The sequence below is a fragment of the Amia ocellicauda genome, chromosome 16 (assembly GCF_036373705.1).
Source record: "Amia ocellicauda isolate fAmiCal2 chromosome 16, fAmiCal2.hap1, whole genome shotgun sequence".
Taxonomy (NCBI): Eukaryota; Metazoa; Chordata; class Actinopteri; order Amiiformes; family Amiidae; genus Amia; species Amia ocellicauda.
In genome coordinates this window covers 7,556,180-7,579,303 of record NC_089865.1, presented here as the reverse complement: position 1 = coordinate 7,579,303, position 23,124 = coordinate 7,556,180, and the positions used below count along the sequence as shown (strand labels likewise).

Here is a 23,124-nt window from a genome sequence, read left to right as displayed (position 1 = left end):
TTGCTGTTTTGATCTGGAGTAATTTGTACTCACAAACAGAAGTGTGTTTCATAGAACAATGGTGTTTTAGAAGTCATTAGTTAAACTGCACAACTGCATATTTCTAAGACCTTCAATCCTATTTTCTACATTCAGTATATATTTTACTTGATTATTTATAAGTCTGAATTTAGTTTCTATGTGAAACTGAAGAAAAGATATTATATCTGTGCTGAGTGTTCATTTGAAATATACTCCTGCTTTAAAGAACAAAATCAAAATACACTGTGCAACTTAACAGGTTGGGAACTATATATATTATGTAACAGACCAACACCTAGCTGAGACACTAACACAGACAAAAGGACATTTTCAAGATCACCTGTCAAAATTCAACCTGAGACTTCTATTTTATCTCCAAATTGCTAAATAGCATTTTGCTTAAAATTCAATTAAGTGCAGTCATATAAAATGACATATCTGAATCTTCTTTTGAGTATTTTGGTTGATAAAGTAATGGTTATACTGCAAGAATAAGGAAGAGGCAATAGCAGCAACAGGCCACACATGCTGTAAAACAAATGTATTTGAAGTGTTATGTAGGTCTAATGTTTACACTACATTATCAATTATATATTTTTGTAAGTATACACAGACGTTGCATCTTTATAGAACACCGAGGACTGTGAAATTAGTATAATACAATAATAATTGCATAAAAAATCTCAGTAAATCATGATTTTAATTGCATATTATTGTTAACAGTAGAACAGTCTTAGCCTAATTAAACCTATTCAATAATTGCCACCAAAATTAACATGGTAATTACAAACGCTATCTGTGATTAAGTAGCAACACTAATATAAATATTCTTGATACATGCGATGCTAAAAACTTTTTTATACTCCCCATCTCATTGAAATGTGACTTCATAGGCCAATCAGTAATATGGGAAATGCCCCTGTTTTGCAAAACTGAATGTTTATTTCAGTTGTTCTGATTCCTGTCTATTTCTTTACCATGTATGACCTGTATTTCAATTGGTTTTATTTTTCTGTTTTCTTTCAGTTTTTAAGCTGAACTACAGTTCTTCGGATAGTGCTGATAAAAATGGAGTAAAAAACCGGCTGAAGAAGTTCATTTCAAGGAGGCCTTCGATGAAGACATTGCAGGAGAAAGGCATCATAAAAGGTGAGGCGATGTTTAGGGGTAAGGCATGTGTATATGTGTACTGTACTTGCATTACAGTTAAGACTTAATTCGTCTTGATTACTCTGTGACTAATGCATGCATCTGCAATGAAAACATTGTAAATTATAAAGAATTGGAAGTTTAAATTAGTTTTACAATAACTGCTGGTATTGGGATAGTACAAAATAGTACTTTACTTAGGTTTAGTCATTACAATTACAAAATGAATAAGAACATATAAGTAATAAAGGAATATATGTATATGAGAGAGAGAGAGAGAGAGAGAGAGAGAGAGAGAGAGAGAGAGAGAGAGACAGAAACTGACTGACCACCAAATTCAGATCAAGAACTTTGACCAATTCTATGCATCTCCCTATTTATTTATTTATTTATTTATTTATTTATTTATTTATTTATTTTTAAACCCTTTGTTTAAAATGCAACTTAGCAGTGCAATGTTAAAATGTATAATTCCTGAGCTCTTCACTGGCTCAAAAATCTAGAATTTAATTTGGGCATATCTTTCTGTTTCTCTCCTCCTTCTCCTCCTTGTATGTGAATGTGTGTGTACTTTATATATATATATATATATATATATATATATATATATATATATATATATATATATATTCACACTTTGTTGTGTTACAACCTGAAATGATGGTGGAGCGTTTAAATGGGATTTTTTCCACCTAATGATTTACACAACCATTTAAATGCACCGTAGTAGTAGTAGTAGCCCTTTCGGTTAATAAAGGCAGCTGCTTCCACCCCTGTAGGTAGATGCAGTCAGTGTCCTCCCTGCTTGCTCTGCTGGGGAATTGAATGTGTTCCTCAGCATTCTGCAGCAAAACGGTTAAGAACCAGCCAAGGTGGCGGACACGGCGGACTGGGTTATCCCACTGTATCACCTGATACTGTCTGGAAGGTCCCAGTAGCTAGGGACAGACAGACAGACAGACAGGCCCTAGAGTATACAGACAGACACTATCAGCTGTTCAGATAATGCAGCACTACACAGGTTTGTTCTGACCAGGTCATTATGCAGCATGTGACATAGATAATTCAGCATGTCTCAGTTGAGACGATACCTGGACACAATTTGCTCATTGCTGAGCTCCTCATATGTGTGCCGAGGGTGGCACACCCTTCAGCATATCGTCAGCTATGTCAGGGTTACTGTTGCCAGATGTACAGTGCAGCATTACTGTCCAAATGTCCACGGACATGCTGCATGCTACTAACCTATTTCCTTTTTATTTATTTATTTATTTATTTATTTCCATTCAGTCAAAAAGACTGTTAGGGATTTGTTCTGGTGCAGCACACATACAACCATATCTAAAAACAGACCCACACTTCCCATTGCTGACTGTGTGCTGGAATGTCGCTGTCCGCTGGACTAGTGCTGTGCGTGGAGTTGAGCCATCCTTTTCAATGTGTTATTTTGCGCTTCACAAGCCTGTTTTTTGAGTGGCACATACCTTAGAATATAGCAGGATCATGCATAATTTCACTCACTCTCCCCATATTGTGCCTTGCTTACAGTTAGTTTAAATCAGGGTTTTGAACATGGCCATTTGCGATGTGCAAACCTTTTGAATATCGGGGCCAAAATGTTCAATGATTGGTCAAGCACAATCTGCAAAAATGTTATTATTTTTAAATTAATTTAAGATTATGTATATGCCTTGTTAATTTTGTTCCAAATCTATACTCCTAATGGAAATGATATATTTTAAAAGTATGTATATTGTAACATTAGTAATATTTAATGCTTGTCTTATGTCCTGTGAATTTACATGTCAAAACATCAGACTCCCTAATATGAGAAGAAAAAAAAATCATTTTGTAAATTAAATTAAAAAATATTTGTACTTTGAGTTGGCAAGCCGGTTATTTGAAAGAATGAGTAACACATTTATCCAAATATGCAAACATGTATAGCCTAAGTACTTCTGACATGAAAAAGATACATACAGAAAGAAACATATAGTGGATAACAGTGAAAATCTACTATCAAATCTGGTTCATAATAGTTTATGGCTGATGTCAAATGACATTTATATATAGCTGTTAGTGACATGCCAATGAAAACTGCACTTTAAAATAAAATCTGAAATGATTCATGTCATCTTTGTGTCAGTCTTACAGTAATATTATGACCATATCAGTAATATTGCCCATCTGTAATGAATAGCAGCTGTAAAATACAATTTGGCATGACATCACAGCAGACATTACTTTGAAGGCAGTCTGTTAGTGAAAAAAGACTAGCACATCAGGTGAAGGGTGTCAAGGACATAAAAAGGTAGCTAGAAAGTAAAAGTTCATCTTTTGACAGTGTAATGCTCCTACAAAGTTCAGCAATTTAATGAATTCCATTTTAGTTATTTTTACAATTTTTCACAGTGGCTTCTCCACCACCATGACACCTCAAACGATTATGTAGAAGGATGCAAACGTAAAAATAAGTTTTTCATCTGCTTTCATGTGGACTGCTTACCTACAGTGAGGGGAAAAAAGTATTTGATCCCCTGCTGATTTTGTACGTTTGCCCACTGACAAAGAAATGATCAGTCTATAATTTTAATGGTAGGTGTATTTTAACAGTGAGAGACAGAATAACAGCAAAAAAATCCAGAAAAATGCATTTAAAAAAAATTATAAATTGATTTGCATGTTAATGAGGGAAATACGTATTTGATCCCCTATCAATCAGCAAGATTTCTGGCTCCCAGGTGTCTTTTATACAGGTAACGAGCTGAGATTAGGAGCACTCTCTTAAAGGGAGAGCACCTAATCTCAGCTCGTTATAAAAGACACCTGTCCACAGAAGCAATCAATCAATCAGATTCCAAACTCTCCACCATGGCCAAGACCAAAGAGCTGTCCAAGGATGTCAGGGACAAGATTGTAGACCTACACAAGGCAGGAATGGGCTACAAGACCATCGCCAAGCAGCTTGGTGAGAAGGTGACAACAGTTGGTGCGATTATTCACAAATGGAAGAAACACAAAATAACTGTCAGTCTCCCTCGGTCTGGAGCTCCATGCAAGATCTCACCTCGTGGAGTTTCAATGATCATGAGAACGGTGAGGAATCAGCCCAGAACTACACGGGAGGATCTTGTTAATGATCTCAAGGCAGCTGGGACCACAGTCACCAAGAAAACAATTGGTAACACACTACGCCGTGAAGGACTGAAATCCTGCAGCGCCCGCAAGGTCCCCCTGCTCAAGAAAGCACATGTACAGGCCCGTCTGAAGTTTGCCAATGAACATCTGAATGATTCAGAGGAGAACTGGGTGAAAGTGTTGTGGTCAGATGAGACCAAAATCGAGCTCTTTGGCATCAACTCAACTCGCCGTGTTTGGAGGAGGAGGAATGACCTCAAGAACACCATCCCCACCGTCAAACATGGAGGTGGAAACATTATGCTTTGGGGGTGTTTTTCTGCTAAGGGGACAGGACAACTGCACCGCATCAAAGGGACGATGGACGGGGCCATGTACGGTCAAATCTTGGGTGAGAACCTTCTTCCCTCAGCCAGGGCATTGAAAATGGGTCGTGGATGGGTATTCCAGCATGACAATGACCCAAAACACACAGCCAAGGCAACAAAGGAGTGGCTCAAGAAGAAGCACATTAAGGTCCTGGAGTGGCCTAGCCAGTCTCCAGACCTTAATCCCATAGAAAATCTGTGGAGGGAGCTGAAGGTTCGAGTTGCCAAACGTCAGCCTCGAAACCTTAATGACTTGGAGAGGATCTGCAAAGAGGAGTGGGACAAAATCCCTCCTGAGATGTGTGCAAACCTGGTGGCCAACTACAAGAAACGTCTGACCTCTGTGATTGCCAACAAGGGTTTTGCCACCAAGTACTAAGTCGAAGGGGTCAAATACTTATTTCCCTCATTAACATGCAAATCAATTTATAACTTTTTTGAAATGCGTTTTTCTGGATTTTTTTGTTGTTATTCTGTCTCTCACTGTTAAAATACACCTACCATTAAAATTATAGACTGATCATTTCTTTGTCAGTGGGCAAACGTACAAAATCAGCAGGGGATCAAATACTTTTTTCCCTCACTGTATATCACCAGTTCATAAAAGTTCACACCACGCAAATCATTCTGATAGAAACGTTCAATGGGTTTCTACAAGTTTAAATGAAGTTGTAGATTTTCAGATAACCCTTGAAGGCAGGTGTTTTTTTATGCCCTTGATTCTGTTAATCAGGACCAAATTGCAAGAATGACAGCAATGAAAACCATTGGAAAGTCAGAGGGAAAAGGCATGATGACGGATAAAAGTGATCAAAATAATTAAAATGTGTTATATTTTCAAATAAACATTTTCTGTGTCGTTGTTTTCAGCATTTCTTTTCTCTTTGGCTTCATCTTCATCAGGCAGTTGGCAAACCACACACACACATACACATATACTGAAACTAATTATTTGTTGTTATTTGTTGGTGATGACATCTTATTAAAATAAACATTGATTTAAAATGTTATTTTCTCATAGACATAAGAAATAGTAATACTTGTAAAACACAAGATGTTTTTCAAAACATGTCTAGCTGTACTTAATCATGAATTGTCTCTGGATATTGTTTAATTTATGATCAATACATCTCCCTGTCTGCAGGAATCAACTATATTTATGTGTTAAAATATACAAAAAATATTATACAGATAACTTCCTGATTCTCAGGTTTAAATGGTTTCTATTTCTCCGTCCATCACATACAGTATGGCAGCATACCCTGTTTTAACTGTATATGCATGTGTGTGTTTAGGTAAATGAATTCATAACAAACATGTATTTACTTTGCGAATGAAATCCCAGTTTCCCAAATTGTATTCATACTACTTGAGAAAGTGTTTGTTATATATGTATTCCAATATTCACATTGCATCCAGAATTTAAGAATTCATTTTGTATGCAAAGGTGCCTTGCTGACAGTTTTTTATGCCCCTTTTTCGTAATGCTACAAATGAGAAATGACAATCTCTGCCCCAGGAGATTGTGCCGCCATAGGAATGCCACTGTCAGCCTAATATTAAAATATAAGCTGCTCCTTTAAAAAGCTTGTTGATTTTCCATACCCCAATATTGACTAACTGTCTCTGTTTGATGTATGCTTTACCAGCCCGATGCAGACTTAGCGTTAGAGCTTAACTTGTTAGTTCTGCTTCTGTGGCCGATGCAGAATAACTACAGATGCCCCGAGATATTAAAATTGACTGTTCAAATGGACTGAGTGTGGGAGTTTTCACTTGGTTTAAATTGATAACAGCTGAGAAAAAGAGTAAAAAAGAGCCAGTGCATATATGGCAATAGAATGCGTTTGCTTTTTTTTTTTTTTTTAAATACAGCCTTCCTTAAGACCCTAAGGTCTATGGGAAAATGCTTGTAATAAAAGATTGAGTTTGTGATTAATCATTAGATGTTATTATTCAACGGTAAACAATGTGACTTGGGAATTTGTATACTAAATAGCACTTAGAACTACTAACAATTGAAGAAAAAAGCTTCTATTTTCTGAGGAGTTTAAAAAGATGATAATACTATTCTGGTATTTGAATACCTTCAGTGCAGTTTTAATAATAATAACATCTTAAAAACAAAAAACATGATCATTGTTTCTAACAACTCACCAGATAAACATTGTCAAAAAGAAACTCGGTAATAATCACTGCCTCAGTATAAACTCCTCGTATATAATTGTGCCTAAATATTTCTTAATAGTGTAATATTTCTCAAAGGAGGTGTGTTGTGATTAAGTGAACAACAGGTATGTTGTGTGTATAAACAAAGTTGTGGTAGCATATGTGAAACAGTGTTCAGTCACATATTGTTTGTGTCCATGGAGCATCGTTTGTTGCTGTTTGACATTTAAATAATATCAGTATCAGGTGTGGATTTATAAAACCATCATATGGGTTTAAAGTATTACAACTATAATAAACTTAAAAGTATTCCTAGTAATGAAATTAATAAATAGGTATTATAAAACAGTTGGATCAGTGAAAGTGTATTTTGCCCGAGGAAGCATATAACCTAGATGGTAAAATTGATTCAGTGAGGGACTAAATGAAACAGCAGCTTTACAGAAATGTCAACACAGAAGTCTAGTCACGGTTTTAGGCATTCCCACACCCCAAACCTGTATGATTAGGAAAAAGGTCTGCATGTTATGCCTTTTGTTTATTTTTTTGTGTTGAAGAAATTGTTTATTTACTCTAAGACAAAATAAAGTTGAACATAGTTGGTTTTGATTATTATCAAGTGGCATTTATCGTTTACATTCATGAAAAACAGTCTCCTTAATAGCACATACAAATCATTTTTAAAATAGTTTAACAGCAGTTATAAATTATGTGAGGGGGAAAAAATACTATACAAGGTCAAGACTAGCATCACATTTGTTTGGAGTTTCATCAACTCACCAATCAATACATATTATCTATTTCACTTAAAATGATCTTCGTTTGTTAACTAGACCCCCAGTCAGATTTATATTGTATATTTTTAGTGTTTTTAATATACCTAAATTGCCATACTTAATGAAAAACTGTACATCTCACAGCATTTTTAACAGCCTTGACTTTGCATGCATGTCAAAAAAAGCATAGTAGGAGAGTAACTATTTATTTTCAAGTTATTTGTGATGTACAAACTTTACAAAAGTGTACACCATAGCAGTTGCATTAGAAGAATGTAGCATCTTACTAAAATAGAGGCTGTAGCTGAATACACTTCTATAATTTTGTATTAGTGGGTGGGTCAAAGTTGTGATTTAATCCCAGTTTAAATTCGAAAATGTATTCCAGTTGACAGAGAGGCTTTCACAACACCTGTACACCCAGCTAATCACATGTATTCTCTTTTTAGACCAAGTGTTTGGCTGTCATTTAGCAACCCTTTGTGAACGTGAAGGAACCACAACACCAACATTTGTGAGGCAGTGTGTGGAGGCTGTTGAGAAGCACGGTAGGTGACAATTTTGCATTGATGCATGATGGTTAGCCTTCTTGATTTCAGAAGGACTGTGTTGTATGGCTAGTTACACTACAGTGTGCTGCCTTGAAGAGACATGTGGCTGGATTTCCTCTTGATGGCCCTGCACAGACTAGAGGTGTCACTTAGATAATACCATGGCTCATGTCTTTTGCTTTTTTTTTTAAGAATGTGGCAAAGAAGGTCATTGCAAAAATGACACTTTGGATAAACCTTGAAGTCACAACTGGATGGGATAGGAAACAAATGTCAGAATCATGTAATCTACATGCCAAATGGACATATGTACCATTTACACGAAATCCTAATACAGTTTCTCAATATTTTCTGATATTTTTAACATATATTGCTGATATTATTGTGATTATGATTATTATTTTAGGTGGTTAGGGCTATACTTTTGTATGGTCCTATGTTATATCTCAATATATTGTATTATAAGTTATTTTGTTTCCCTAATCCAAAAAAAAGAGCAGATAGAAGCCATGATAATGTTATTTTTTTGTTTGTTTGTTTTGTACATTATCCTTTTTTATTAGGCAAAGAGTTAACCATTGTTATTGGTCTACTGTACTTAGATGTAAAGGAAAGACCTTCATGTTGTTTTTTGTTTGTTTTTAAAGCTACATTTCTTATGGTAAACCTTTAAACAGTGTATATAATATGTTATTTTCTGCATTCCTTGAAACGGATCATGTGTTGAATTGACTCACATAGTGTGTATGGTAAAAATGGCAGATGATATGCTTATAACTTCTTATCTCTATTTATCTGTCTATCCATCTGTCTATCTAGCTGTCTATTATTTTCATATTTTTTAGCTTATGCATTTTAGGTCATGTAATTCAGTGTAATTCCTGTCTGACAGATTGTGACACTGTTCTTTTCACCTGTCAGTATGCAATGCACATTTTCTTTTAAAATTTTGAAAGCAAATGGGTGTGCCCAGATATTTTTCAATATGCAAGTGCTTATTTAGAAATCATATAAGCTTATGAATATTAAGGGTCTATCACAATCACATTAGATGTTGGTTATATCATGAGTACACAAATACAGGCAGCTTAAAACTATGAAAACATAAACATGATGTTGGTCAATTTCTGAAAATGTGCGTGGAGTCTTAAAAAACAACACACATAAAGGCGAAGATACAATGTTTCGGTTGCCAGATATTTGTCATGATGAATTACACAAAGGCAGAATAGCAGGATTTATACATTGTTGATCAATTAACACATGTAGGCTATAATTAACTGGTTACAAAATTAAACAAAGTACATCTTTAAACAACATATGCTTGTTAATTATTAAATGGGGGGTGGAGGTGGCTACTATAAATGTTCCTGCATGTATGGCTGTACAGTAACCATTTCATTGGCATATATTGTAAATTAATTTGAAACATAAGTTAACATACATACTCTGAAACTCCCCAGTGTACATGGGTACAGTATCTAAAGCGTAGGATGTACAGGGACTGATAAAGAGACATTGTGTTTTGTGCGCAGGGATGCAATGTACTGATCACGGGCAAGCCAAAAGGAAGTAACTGTTGTTAAAAAAAGGTGTTTTCAACTTTGTATTTTATATGATTTATAACTGTATATTGATGCCTTGAGTTATTTACTTAAAGACACAGTATCATCCTATGTCGAGGATAATGTGATTAGTATTTAGTACAATAAGTTATGTCTATAACTAGCCAGACAAGAGCATCGTTTAAAATCGCATAGTAAGTAACAGTCGATGTTCATTGGTCTACATAAAGGTTTTGGCAAGATACCTGGTACTTTTTGGAGAAAATCCATTCTTAATGAAGCCTTATCTTTCCCAGTTTAATCTTTCAGCAGATGTTTTTCTTTCTTTTTTTCTCTGTTGACATTTTTTTGTTTGACAGGATCCAGTTCCAGGTTCCGATGTCTGTTTAAAAAAACGTTGAGGTTGTTGGCTTTAAAATTCCCTCACTGCATGTGTGATCAGCATTTTCCCAGGGTTTTCCACATAGTTTGCCAGGCAGAGGGACTGACCTTTTGAGGCAAACACTTTTTCATTACAAAATGTTCACTTTGATTCGTGTCCCATTTTGTGTCCATTCCAAACTGTTTACAACCCACTAAAAATGAGTATGAATTATATGTTTGTGTAATGGATTCCTTTTGTGGTTTTAGTAGAATGTTTGCTTAGAACAATTAGTTATCTTTGGTTAAAATTACTGTGACCTGAAAAATGTGCTCCTAAAGTGATACTCTCAACCGATTCCTATTTCTAAAACGTTTAAAAAACAAACAGGTCTGTGCTGCATGTGAACCTTCTGTAAGACTTGTATATATAAACAGTGCCTATAGAAAGTCACTCCCTTTTAAAACATTCACCTTTTGTTGCCTAACAGCCTGTAATTAAAATGCATTACAATTTATTTTTATTTTTTTACCTACCCCACAACTTTCAAGCAAAAACAATATTCTAGAAAGTTGTAGAAAATTTAATAAAAATATAAACTGAAATTGCTTGGTTGGATAAGTGTACGCCTCTTAGATTAACTGATCGCCTTCAAATTCACACACCAAGTTAAGTGGCTCCCACCTGTGTTAAATTGAAGTGATTCACATGATTTCAGGATAAATTCAGCAGTTCCTGTAGGTTCCCTCTGCTTGGTAGAGCATTTCAAAGCAATGACTCAACCATGAGCACAAAGGAGCTTTCAAAAGAACTCTGGGACAAAGTTATTGAAAGGCACAGATCAGGGGATGGATATAAAAAAATATCAAAGGCCTTAAATATCCCTTCGGTCAAGACGGTCCCGATCACTGTCAAGACAATTATTAAGAAGTGGAAGGTGTATGGCACCATCAAGAGCCTGCCTAGATCAGGCTGTCCCTCCAAACTGGACGATCGAGCAGGAAGGAAACTGATCAGAGAGGATACCAGGGGGCCAAGGGCAAATTATCAAGAGCTACAGCTGATTTTTTTTAACACATTTTTTAACACTCTCCTTGCATAGATAGGTGGCATAGCTGCTTTTTGCATTTATGAAACCCAAATAATGTAATGTGTTTATAATTCCGTTTAGCAGAAATGTTATTCAGCATTAGGATCTTAGCATTTGAATTGGTCTGGAACCTCTCTCTCTCTCTCTCTCTCTCTCTCTCTCTGACAGAGTTTTGTCATTAATTGAATTTTTATATCTCAATCATGTTTATCCAACTCCTGAAATACACATTTCAAATTGGGAATCCCTTTAACCAGCCTTTTAATTTAATTAATGTTACTTTAAGCTTCTGATTGTTTGCTTTATGAATTTGTTTAAATAGGCACCAGTGTTAATAAGAAGAGCCAAATTGTGAGGTGGGGATTGTTAGTTGAATTTGGCTTTAATATTTTGTTCACAATTCAAGGGGTGTAGCTACCGACTGATTATACTTTGATTTGCATTAGAGAGGAAAAACAGTTGTGGAGCTTTGATGAGATTATAATGAAAGTATTAAGGAGATATCTGTCAGGACATCTTGAAATTCAAACTTAGAGCTTTACCACTGATGATGATATTAAATGAGAACACTAAAAATAAAACCTGTACCATTTGGTTACTTTTCAAATCAGCTGTAGCCTAAAGGATTCCCAAAATAAGTGACACAATGAGAACTATCAGTCCACTGTCACATGTAACGAATCAGACTTCCCTTCATGAGCACAATTAGGGAATAGGGAATGCATTATTGTGCCTCTGACCGATTTAAAATCATAGATTGCACAGTGACTAAATTCTTGCCTTTAGGTGTAAGATACTTACACACAATATGATAATATGCATATCTTATACTCGATATGAAGTTACAATATATCAACTTATAATACAATTGCTTTGTTGTAAAGTAGTCTATCCAATTCAAAGTTTTTATTCTGTTTATGTATCCTTAAAATACCTTATTTATTTTATCTTTGCAGTTTTAAGATTATTAAAAAAAAAGCATAAAATACTGTACACATCATGTGATACTGAGGTACTGTTGTGTATTCATTTACAAATGTAGCAGTGAAACACCACCCATACAGAACATATATATATATATTGATTTGAACCAATAGAATCCTTAAAGGTTTTCAAACGTCTGACATGAGAAAAATATCCTTGTTTATTAAACTAGTGAAACATGAGAATCTATTTAATTAAATTCAAGTAGGTCAGCAATCAGCTACTGAGTACATAAGTAATCAAACTGAATATTTAATGGGAAATGCTTCCCTCTTATTTTCTTCAAAAGATTTTTTTAACTGTTCTTATCGGAGACATCCTGCAATCTACAATTTCCTTAATCAGAATCACCTGAACATTGTTGGATGGACATCAAATGGATCAGAAGCCATAAAAAAGGAAAAAGGAAAGGAAAAAAAAACTATAAATAGCTCAGTAACTCATGGTACGCAGATGACAGGAAGGCACATCATGTGGATTTTTTTTTCTCGAAAGGAAATTAATTTCTTGTGATTTTATAAAGCATTTGCAAGTGTTTTGCTAAAAGACTGGAAAAGGCTTTCCCCATTGATCCTGTGATGAGTGAGCAATGCATTTTCAGTGAGATCTCCTTACACAGCAATTCATATTTAAATGTGAGGCCTGCATTTCTCAAGCCCAGCCAAGAAACTGCAGAATAAAATTGTGGGTGGATTCTTACATGCCATTTCTCATATTCTGAAGTCTTCATTAAATCAGAAACGGGGTTGTATTGAAAAATGTTTAAATACAAGTATAATTAAAAAGGTGTCACTTTCGTTATATGCTTTATAACTTAATTTATACATTTTCAGCGTACAGAAAGTGGGCACTTGATGAATTTGATATAAAATCCTTTGTAATAAGTTAATTTAGTGACACCTTATCTGTCCTACAGTTTCACATAATGCCATTTGTTAGTCTGCACTGGGGTTGATGTGTGCTAATATTTAGAAGTAATGATTATTATGAGTGACTGTTGTATGGATGTATTTTAAATTGATACTAGAAGTACCTTTTTTTTGTAGATTGTTTCCTTATAGAAGCACTTATTAAAGAGTACTACAGTTTTATTTTCTAAAACCACAGTAGCATTCAATGGTATTCCCTCTTTAAATTTTATTTTTAAAAAACAAGAAGTAAGGAAAACATTTCTCAGTTAAATTATACAGAGCCATGGTTAATTTCCATAATAATAAAATGCTTCCAATCTTAAGCGGACCATGTGGTCAATGAAAGAATGGCCAAGTCCGCCAACTCTTATTGGTCTGGTTTGGCTGAAGTATCGCATGTTCTTGGAACAGAGGTTCGATGGCACGTGAACACTATAATCGTAGCAATTTTCTAAGTATCTTCTACTTCCGTCATACTGGAAGGGATCCAGATGGAGTCTTAGTCCAACCACAGCACTAGGCCCAGTGTCAGTTCATGATTCCAACACAGTTAATGATGTGAATCGAATTACTTTGAAAGATGTACTACTTACATTTCATACGCCCTTTTAACCATTTATATTATTTTTAGTTAATTAAGTAATTTTGCGAAGATAACAAGTATTAGTATTATTATTATAAAAAATAATAATAACATGACTATCTGATAACAGATCACTTCAAATATCAGCAGTCTTGTCAGAGTACACTTGCACATTGAATCTGTGATTCTCATTTGTGATGCAAATAATTTTATGACTTTGTTATTGTTCTTTAATTGTTCTTGATATGTTTAAATTGTAAAAAGGTGTACTAAAGGAATATTTTGGGAATTAACACACTCCACCTCTTGTCTTGTTTGTATCCAGGTATGGAGGCTGATGGCATCTACAGAGTTAGTGGCAATTTGTCCACTATTCAGAAGTTGCGTTTTTTAGTTGACCAAGGTAAGATTTATTTATTTTTGTCCCTCCCTCAAACGTTATACATTTACAAATGTATAATACTATTATTATATTTAATTAGCTGAATAACCTAGCAAAAGACAAATATGTCCTTATCTAAAGATCTACATTAAGACATATTTTAAGATAAAGTCTGACTGTGTATGTAAATAACTATGGTTAAACACATATAGTATACATAAACCTCAGAATAATCAAGAATCAAGAATACTGTCTGTGTACCACTTGTCTTCCAACTGGTGGGAGCCTACTGTTTTTTGAAGGCACCTGCCAATGTATCTCGGCCCAGAACTTTCTCACAGGACAGAAAGTTCTCTGGAAGCCCTAGCATATTTGTTTCCCTTTTTTTGGCACTCACATGTATCATAATCTCCACCCAATGTCAGTGTACCGATGGAACAAAAATATCACAAAGCAAGAAGCAAATACATGCTAATTCCACCATCCTGTTCATTATGTGATTATACAGTTGTTCGCTGCTGTTAAAGGAACATGTTTGAAACTGATGTTGTCCAGACCGCACTGCAAATCTTATGTTTGCTAAAGCCATCATTAGATAGTAGCTGTTTTAGAAGAGGAAGTAGCACTTAATAGTCAATCCATCAGCCCTCTTTTTAAACAGCTTAAGCAATTAACCCGCTACAGATGAGATAGACAAGTCCACTTACATGCTGTTTACATGAGATCAACGGACATGAGAGACAGTGCTAGATATGCTTTACCAAATCATATTAAAAGCTAAAGCATAAGAGTTCTATAAAACCCATACACCATATGAAAATACTGGAGAATGTGTTGAAAAACATAAATCATTGTAAACTATGGTCTAATCTATTAACAATCTTTATTCAGGAATGACAAGTCGAATTTGTCAACCGTCTGAAGTGTTTAGAGAAAACATACTTACAAATCTCATAAAACTAGATTTTTCAGCTTCTTATAAAACATAATAATGATGCTTCATATCTGAGGACAGTGACACAGTGGTACATTTGAAGTTATGGCAAACATTAACTTAAAAGTTGGTGCTGGAAGTTGGCTGGATAAAATAGCCGGGTTTACTAGTACTTCTACTTTCTAGTTATCCTTTTTTGAGATTGTGAAGCATTTTGTATTGGTATATACAAGGTGCCCTATATGTACAGTGATGACACACAGCACATGACATAAACAGCAGCAGGAAGGTTTGTACTCTTTCTGGTATCCTTCTGAGAAGACTAGTTTCCTCAATAAATTCCAATAAATATTGCAATGCATTCTCAGTGTAAAAGCTTGATATCCCATCAGTTTAAATTCATGCAAAGCCTGTTTCAACATTGTCTTTATTATGGTTGCCAAAGACATGTGTTTACAACAGCATTGTTGGTATTTTTTCTAAAGCTAATATATGTTTTCCAAGTCATATAAATATCTGGATAATATATTGAATCCCGGGAAATTTAAAACCCCAATGGGTAATGTATATATAGAGATTACTCTTTTAAATGCTGTCTCAAATTTTGTTCTGATTAATAATATCTATTACATTTGGAACCCCCTATGAACCTGGACAACATTAATAAAGTAATCAGATTAAACGTCATAGTGAGTTATGTTTTCCCAATATCCCTGTTTTAATAGCAGAAAATAAATGCCTCAATGAATGTATTGCAATTTAGTTTACTTAAATTCCTGTCTTGTAAGTACAATTATCCATGGGGGGTTTCATTAGCTGTATACTAATGCCTAGAGAAAACTAAGTAATTGTAATGTTTTCTTTTTATTGTCCTCAGGATATATCACATGTATTTAAAGTACCGTGTATTCATATATGTTTTAAATGTTTTGTTTGAGTCTGTCACGTTTTAATTTACAAGGCTGTCATAATGTAAAACAATAAATACTAATAGTGCAAATTTAAAAGGCAATCTAAGGCATCATTTTATGTATAATACATTTTAATTAATCTGAAAGAAATATGAATTAAAATGGTCCTAATGCTAACCCTAAACAAGAAAGATTAAGCACTTTAAGGAAAAAATGCCTTCTTTAAAAAAGCATTGCATGGGGAGAAAAAAGAAATGTAAATCTGTTGATGTAATATATTAACTAGATAATTTAATGATGAGGAAAATGTCTGCTTGATTAATTGTTTGAAGGGTAAAAATTACAGGAAAGCTGTCTTGATCAGTGCTTTGCAGAGCTACCATTACTGTCTGTGCAATTGTTTAACAAGGTTTTAATTGAAAAGATAAGTGAATGCACATTTAAAAGTATTGTTAATTTACTTTATAATCACCCCATCCTTCACAATATTGACAGCGCTTAACTCGAAACAATTTCTGCTGTACAGTTATTATTTTCAATACTTATACAAGGAATTAACAACTACCAAATCTAAAACGATGTAAAATGGATTCCATGCCACAGTGCATGCAATGTCTTTGGAATGTGGAATCAACAATTTAAAGTGATATTGAGCTGTTTTATATAGTGTTTTTAATGATTGTTTTAAAAGTATAACTAAACTAAACCATTCATATCTTCTACTAGGACATGAGAGTTCAAATATATACATAAATACATATTATTGAAAGAAAGACCCCTCTCTACTACATTCAAAGCATGTATGAAGCCTAGATGATTGTAAAGAGTAAATTCCAATCCAGTTTTAAAGATCTAAACCCGTATTTCCAAGAAAATATGGTTTGACTGATGTTGATCACATGAACATAAATGCTTTTGTTGTAATCGTATCAGTGGTTGTTCCATATGTGATGAATTAAGAAAAGCATACGGTAATCAAAATGTATGGTCAATCTACCTAAGATAATGAAGGGATTTAGTTTTTACTGTGTAGTCTCCATTCAATCCACTGAGCTGTTTAAGTAGCATTCGGATATACCGATACAAATGTTAAATGGTTCCAGATTAACATTAGACACACAATCTTCTAAAACATCATTGCTAATTATGGGGATGTTAACCTGAAAGCATAGAGAAGTTATTATTATGAACAACAGGAGGTTTTTTTCTGAATTATATCCATTTGGTTGCACACTCTAATGTAGCCGAGGATGCCTTTGCAGGTGTCCTCTGTGAGACTGACAAAAGCTTCAACAAATGTCTTGATTTTTAATTGTAAGGTGCTTTGTAAGAAACCGATAATGTTTATCATTGTATCTGACTGTGTCTCCGTCTGTCTGTCTATGATCTAGACCAACTCAAATCCTTGATCTAATCACAAATCACAATCTACAAATCTGAAGCCTATCGTGGTTTAATTTAATGTTATAAGCCATTTTCTACTATTTATAAATCTAAACAGGATAGGGTAATTTGTGATTCGCGGTTGGGTGAAACGGTTGGGTCTCATTTGTTCTAGCCCTATCTATCTATCTATCTGTCTGTCTGTCTGTCTGTCTGTAAAAAAAAGTACATACAAATCACCACTTGTAGTAATCCATTGATTTATGTTTAATACAGATTATGACTGTTTTCTGCCTTTCTCATAGCAAGATGTTCTTTGGTGATGTGGACTGAGAACACTGTTGACACATCTCTTAAAACAGACTTATAATTTGTCCCCAGGGCTGAAGTTGTGACTGAGTGACACTGTGGTCTAGCAACATGACTTTTTTCACTTGAGGCCACAGTTCAAATCCAGCTCAAGTTAGAGATTCACGGTGTCTAAAGACGTGGTTGTTTTTCCTCTTGAGACATCGGTTCATATTAGCAGCACCGTGGTCTATATTTCTGCTTCTTGGCCTCTGTAGATGACAATTTAACCACTTGTACTCATCAGGTATTTACTATGCAGCGTCAAATATAATTCTGTAATGCTTCCTTTAGGAAATATAAATAAAACTTTATTTAATTAAACTGTGATTGTAAAAAAAACTGTTTGCCCTTAGGTACACATCAGAATGAGCCATGCATAGTGCTAATTATTTAGTATTAAGGTAGATGGACTAATGCATAGATGACTACTACAAAGATTTGATTGGGTCCAGTTAGTTACAACAGAAAAATGCCTTAAGGACTCAGTGGTGACATCAAAACATCATGGTGGATAAATCTTATAAATTGTCTGCAATCAGCCACAGGTAACTTTTTATACAATATGACAGGAGTTGAATACAGTACATTATTGTGTCAGGGGTACGGTTTTAGTTACAGACAATAATTTTATTTTATTTATACAAATTACATGTTAAGTTTTTATACTTGTGCATTTTTTTTTTAGTTTGTGTCCAGTATTATCCCAGTTGTCTCTTAATAGTCTTGTTTGCTGTTGCCACTGATGTATGTTATGGTCAGCCACATACTAAAACATAAACTTTAAAAAGCATGGTTGTATTTTCTCAAAATCATTTCTGAACTTTCTACCATATTATATAATTACAGCAATGGTTAGGATTAACCAAATTCAAATGTCATCTACAAGACAAAGGACCTGAAACCTCTCTAATATGATATTATCCCTTCCGATGTGTGTGTATGTGTTGTTTCTGTTAGTAGATGGATGGAGGTCACCAACTTCCAAAGATAAAAATATAATGTATTGACATAAGGACAATAGGGTAAGGACCTGTACTTTACATTCTTAAACTTTTTAGTTTTGACAACGTATTTATAAAGCTGTAGTATCAAATAATTTGTTTAACACTTACCTGCAAATTAAATACTCACAGCATTAAATATTACAGCATTTAGAGAGTCAATGAATGTGCTGAACTGACTCTAGTTCTCCAAGTTTGATTTCCAATGTTAAATCCATCAGCAGGCCTGCCATAAAGTCAAAGTCTAGGCTTTCTTCATAAGCAAAAATCTTATTTCCATAATTCATACAGCTGGCTTGCGTTTATTGGCACATCAGGTACAATAGGGACATTTCAAGAACATTAACATGTATAGAATCATTTTTCAACAGAGCAACAATGTAAGCAAATCGGTCTGAACTTGCACAGATTTACAGCGCTTGCTGCCAGCTACTAATTATGGTGTGTTCCGTCTGTTTTACAATAGCTTTTTTCTCCCTATGTGAATTATGACCAAGGGGTTATGCCACCAGGGTCTTGAACACTTTACAATTGATAGTGAATTGAAAGGGCATGGACAATTTGTAAAATACATAATTTCATTAGCTCAGTGTTTTTATAAATATCATTTTAACATTCAATTGTTTTCTGTTATTCTTTTTTTTGTCTTCTTAGTTATTTTAAATTCTTGTCATGCTGTATTTACCATGTAAATGATATTCCATGTATATATATTTATTATATTTCTTATTTAGGCCTTCGGTAGAGCATTATCTTCTCGTAAATGTAAGACAATAAACAGTTAAAGAGAGTATTAGTTATATATGTATTACTCTATTGCATACATAGAGTAACAGGTCACAATACTGCATGCCGTATAATGACTTAAGGATATATGACTATCATGTTATGATTACTAGATCTTGCTGTATGTGTTGTGAAATGTTAATAGAAAATGCTGTCTTTAGAAAACATTGCTAGTTTCCAAATGAAGTCTCGTATTGGACAGCTTCAGCATTTACATGTCTTTGCATTTGTCTCTGGAAATGCAGTACCAAGTGTAACAGCACTTCTCAGTGAGAATGAGTCAGAGGTAATAAGCATTGACCCAATTAAAATGTTCATTTCTAGTAATACATCAGAATGAGACTGACACATTTTTGTCACAAATAAGCGTGTCACCATCTTGTGAAACAACAATAAAGATGTTAAACAGATTTAGATGATGGCACTTTTATAAACAGATAAAGGCGTGGAATTAATATTTTAAAAAAACACACCAAATCCTTAGATAATACGCAGCTTTTTTGCTATTAAATCAGAAGTAATGTTTATATAACAATTTTATCATTCAGTATAGTGTACTTAGACATCCCTTAGTCATTGTCACGGGCCTAAGGAGAACAGGCTATGTTACCATGTGAAGATCACTGCCAAAATAATTTGAGCCGTACCTTGAAGGCATCCTTTTGCCCGCCATTTCTTACACCGTATTAAAAAATGAGCAGTTTGTTCACTTCTCCGTTCTGCATTTTAACACTGTATGCTTCTTAAACTACGGTCATTGTGATAAAGGTAAACACGAGTGTGTGCATTGGCTTGTACCTCAGCAATCACCATGTATGGGGAATTAGTGTCACCATAAGGTGGGATGGATTTTGAGCCACAGATGATTCCAAATTGTGTGCTGACATAATGCTCTGGTTACATTGTGACCTGGATTGAAAATGTCCAAGAAATCTTTCTGACTTTCATCCATCCATGATATGGAATTAGCTTGAGTCGTCTTACAAAATATCCCCCTGCCTAGAAAGACATGCGAGAAAATGGGCAAAAATCTGAATTCCATTGGTAATATGATCTCTGAGAATTGTGAGCATTAAGACAGCTGAGTAGAAATGTGGGCCAATTTTAAATGTGTTGTAGTCAAGCCATGTGTCTATTCCTGCTTCAAGTAATGTGCCTGCAGTCTGCATATTTTACCTTAAACATCACGATAATGTCAGCATAAAGACCTGATATACCTGTAGAAACTTATTTTTTACATAAGATTTAAGTTCTAAAATTAGTGTTATCATACAAATTGTAATATTGTTGATATCATTTTATATCCTCACTCTTCACATGATGTGAGTGAAATGGTATATTTTAAAACGGCTATTAAAGTTGTAAATCATCATTTGACCCATATCTGTGCAACATTATCACACATCATAATGATGAATGACATTCTAATGAAGTTTATATTTCAAAGTCTAGGACGAAGGTGCAGTGAATAAACTGTTGATTAATAACAGCTGGCATGCATAAATACAAAAACTATTTTCTGCTAAAGGTTAACAAATTGACCTATATAAACATTATTTTAGGTTAAGAAGACACTAGTTTAGACACAAGATGTCAAGTGCATGAAATCTTACAAGGTAGTAGCCTAATGCATATAATAATAGGATGTGATTATTTTTTCTTCTTACTCTATATCTTCCTTCATTCGTATTTTATTATCTCTCCTAAAAAGTCAGTGACTTTTTTTTAAATCATATGAACTATGCCAATGAACAAACAGTTTTAATCACTTGTAACAATTAAAGCTTTCAAGATGTGGGTCTTTTACATGTTACTATCCTATTCTTTGTGCTACTTACCCTTTGCCAAATACAAGTTCAGTTACATGAAGTTTGATTAATATAGTTCTGCCGCTTTTCTAAAACCAAAAGGTGTTCTAGAATTTTTTTTTTCTGAAAAGGTATTTGAACTATTTATGATAGACAGATATATATATATATATATAGATCAATATAGATGGATGGATAGATAGATAGATAGATAGATAGATAGATAGATAGATAGATAGATAGATATGTATTCTCTTTTATCAGAGATCTTAAGTTACATAACAAAGCAGCTCTGCCAAGTTAAAAGTAGATGAAACTGCTCATTATAATTTTTTATGCTGGGACACTGCTGCTTCAGAGCCCAAGTTCTGAAAACAGGCCTCTGAAACTATAAATAAAACACCACTGGTATTTCAGCACTAGTCTGTGAATTAGTTATTTATTGTTTATGACAGTCAAACAAGCATATAGGCTTTAACATGCCTTCAGTTCTGCCTGCAGGGTTGAAATGAATAGACAGAAAGGAATTGGCCACAGACTGACACACAGGGCTTTCTTTGAATCATGTGAACTGGGATTTAGATAGCCCCCATCTTAATATGCAGACATTGAGACAAAAAGGCTACTGTCTCTGCCTGGTGTGGAGAGTTACCTCAGGCACTGCCAAAAAATGAATTTCTTATTTTTAGACCTGAGTATCACTAGATATTGTTCCTCCGAGTACAGATAGCATATTTGTCCTGATGAAGAAGGGCAGGCAGCTTGCTAACCTGTTCGTTTGCAGCTGCTGACCACCTGTGGGGCAAGTCAAATTAGGAAGAAGCCCCACTGTTCTGGCACTAATGTTTTTGTGTGTGTGGTATTAACTTTTATTCTCCTTTCTGTAGGCTTGGCGAGTAGGTCCAGTTGTATGGTCTTTGTTTTGGATACAGTTTTTTTATGTTTAAGCCAAGTCCGTAAAGTTCAATTAAAACGATATCTTAACAGTACCAGTCTGTTCGCCTTTTTTGCATGTGTGGTTAGATGGATGGTATACATGTCAAATGCTCATTCCCATTCCTTATTTTTTCTAATTCTAATGGTGATAATGAAGTTTAGAAAAACAGTAAAATGTCTGTTTAATTATTAAAGCATTCTGACCTATGGGCTTCCCATTTCCCGTGTAATGAAAATTGACGTGTTTGAGGTTTTCTTGTTCTTACACTGCCCGTAGAATTGAAGCCCACATTTATCCCCGCTTTGTTTAGATACTCATATAATATTAACTTGACTGCTCATTATATCTATCCAGCAGTTTGAACCAGAGTAAGGGATATCATGTCATAGATGTATTACCAAACTAAAGCCAGCAAATTCTTAGATCCCGAATTGTTTCTAGAATGGGTTAAAGACATTATTTGTAGACGCATAAAACATTGTAATATAGATATATATAATCCCTGTAGATCCATATCACTCCAAAGTGCTTTATGAAAGTCAAATGCTAACAGATGAACACTGTATCATTTTATTTGGGAGGGAGATTCATTTGTAGGGAGCTTGATAGCTGAACTAGATTGTATCTATTGTTTGTGATATTACTGGGGGAATGGTCCAAATCCCTCAGAACTTAGAATAGCCCAGGCAAACAAAACAAAAGCAATAAAAGCTTCCTACAGAATTAAAGAGAAAAATACATTGTTTTGTTTCCCCACTGTTGCTAGATAAGGTAATAGTTTTTTAATTTTTATTGTTTTAATTTTTAAATACTTTCAAGACATAAAATTCTAAGCATAGATATATTCATTGTTTTTGCAGAAACTATGGTATTAAAACAGTACTTGCTTCCCTGACAGAATATTAAGTGTTAGCTGTAAGTGTAGGCATAAGAACCATGAAATCGACATTTTGAAGCCACTATTT

At 34.4% G+C, this 23,124-nt stretch overlaps 1 protein-coding gene across 1 annotated transcript in view; it reads left to right on the top strand.

Annotated features, from left to right (window-relative positions):
- arhgap15 (Rho GTPase activating protein 15) overlaps window positions 1-23,124 on the top strand; it is a 168,325-nt gene that overhangs the window by 96,457 nt on the left and 48,744 nt on the right. Inside the window, exons 9-11 of the mRNA XM_066687728.1 lie at window positions 1,048-1,170; window positions 8,071-8,169; window positions 13,992-14,069. Coding sequence (XP_066543825.1) covers window positions 1,048-1,170; window positions 8,071-8,169; window positions 13,992-14,069 — 300 coding nt within the window. The remainder of the gene's footprint in view (window positions 1-1,047; window positions 1,171-8,070; window positions 8,170-13,991; window positions 14,070-23,124) is intronic.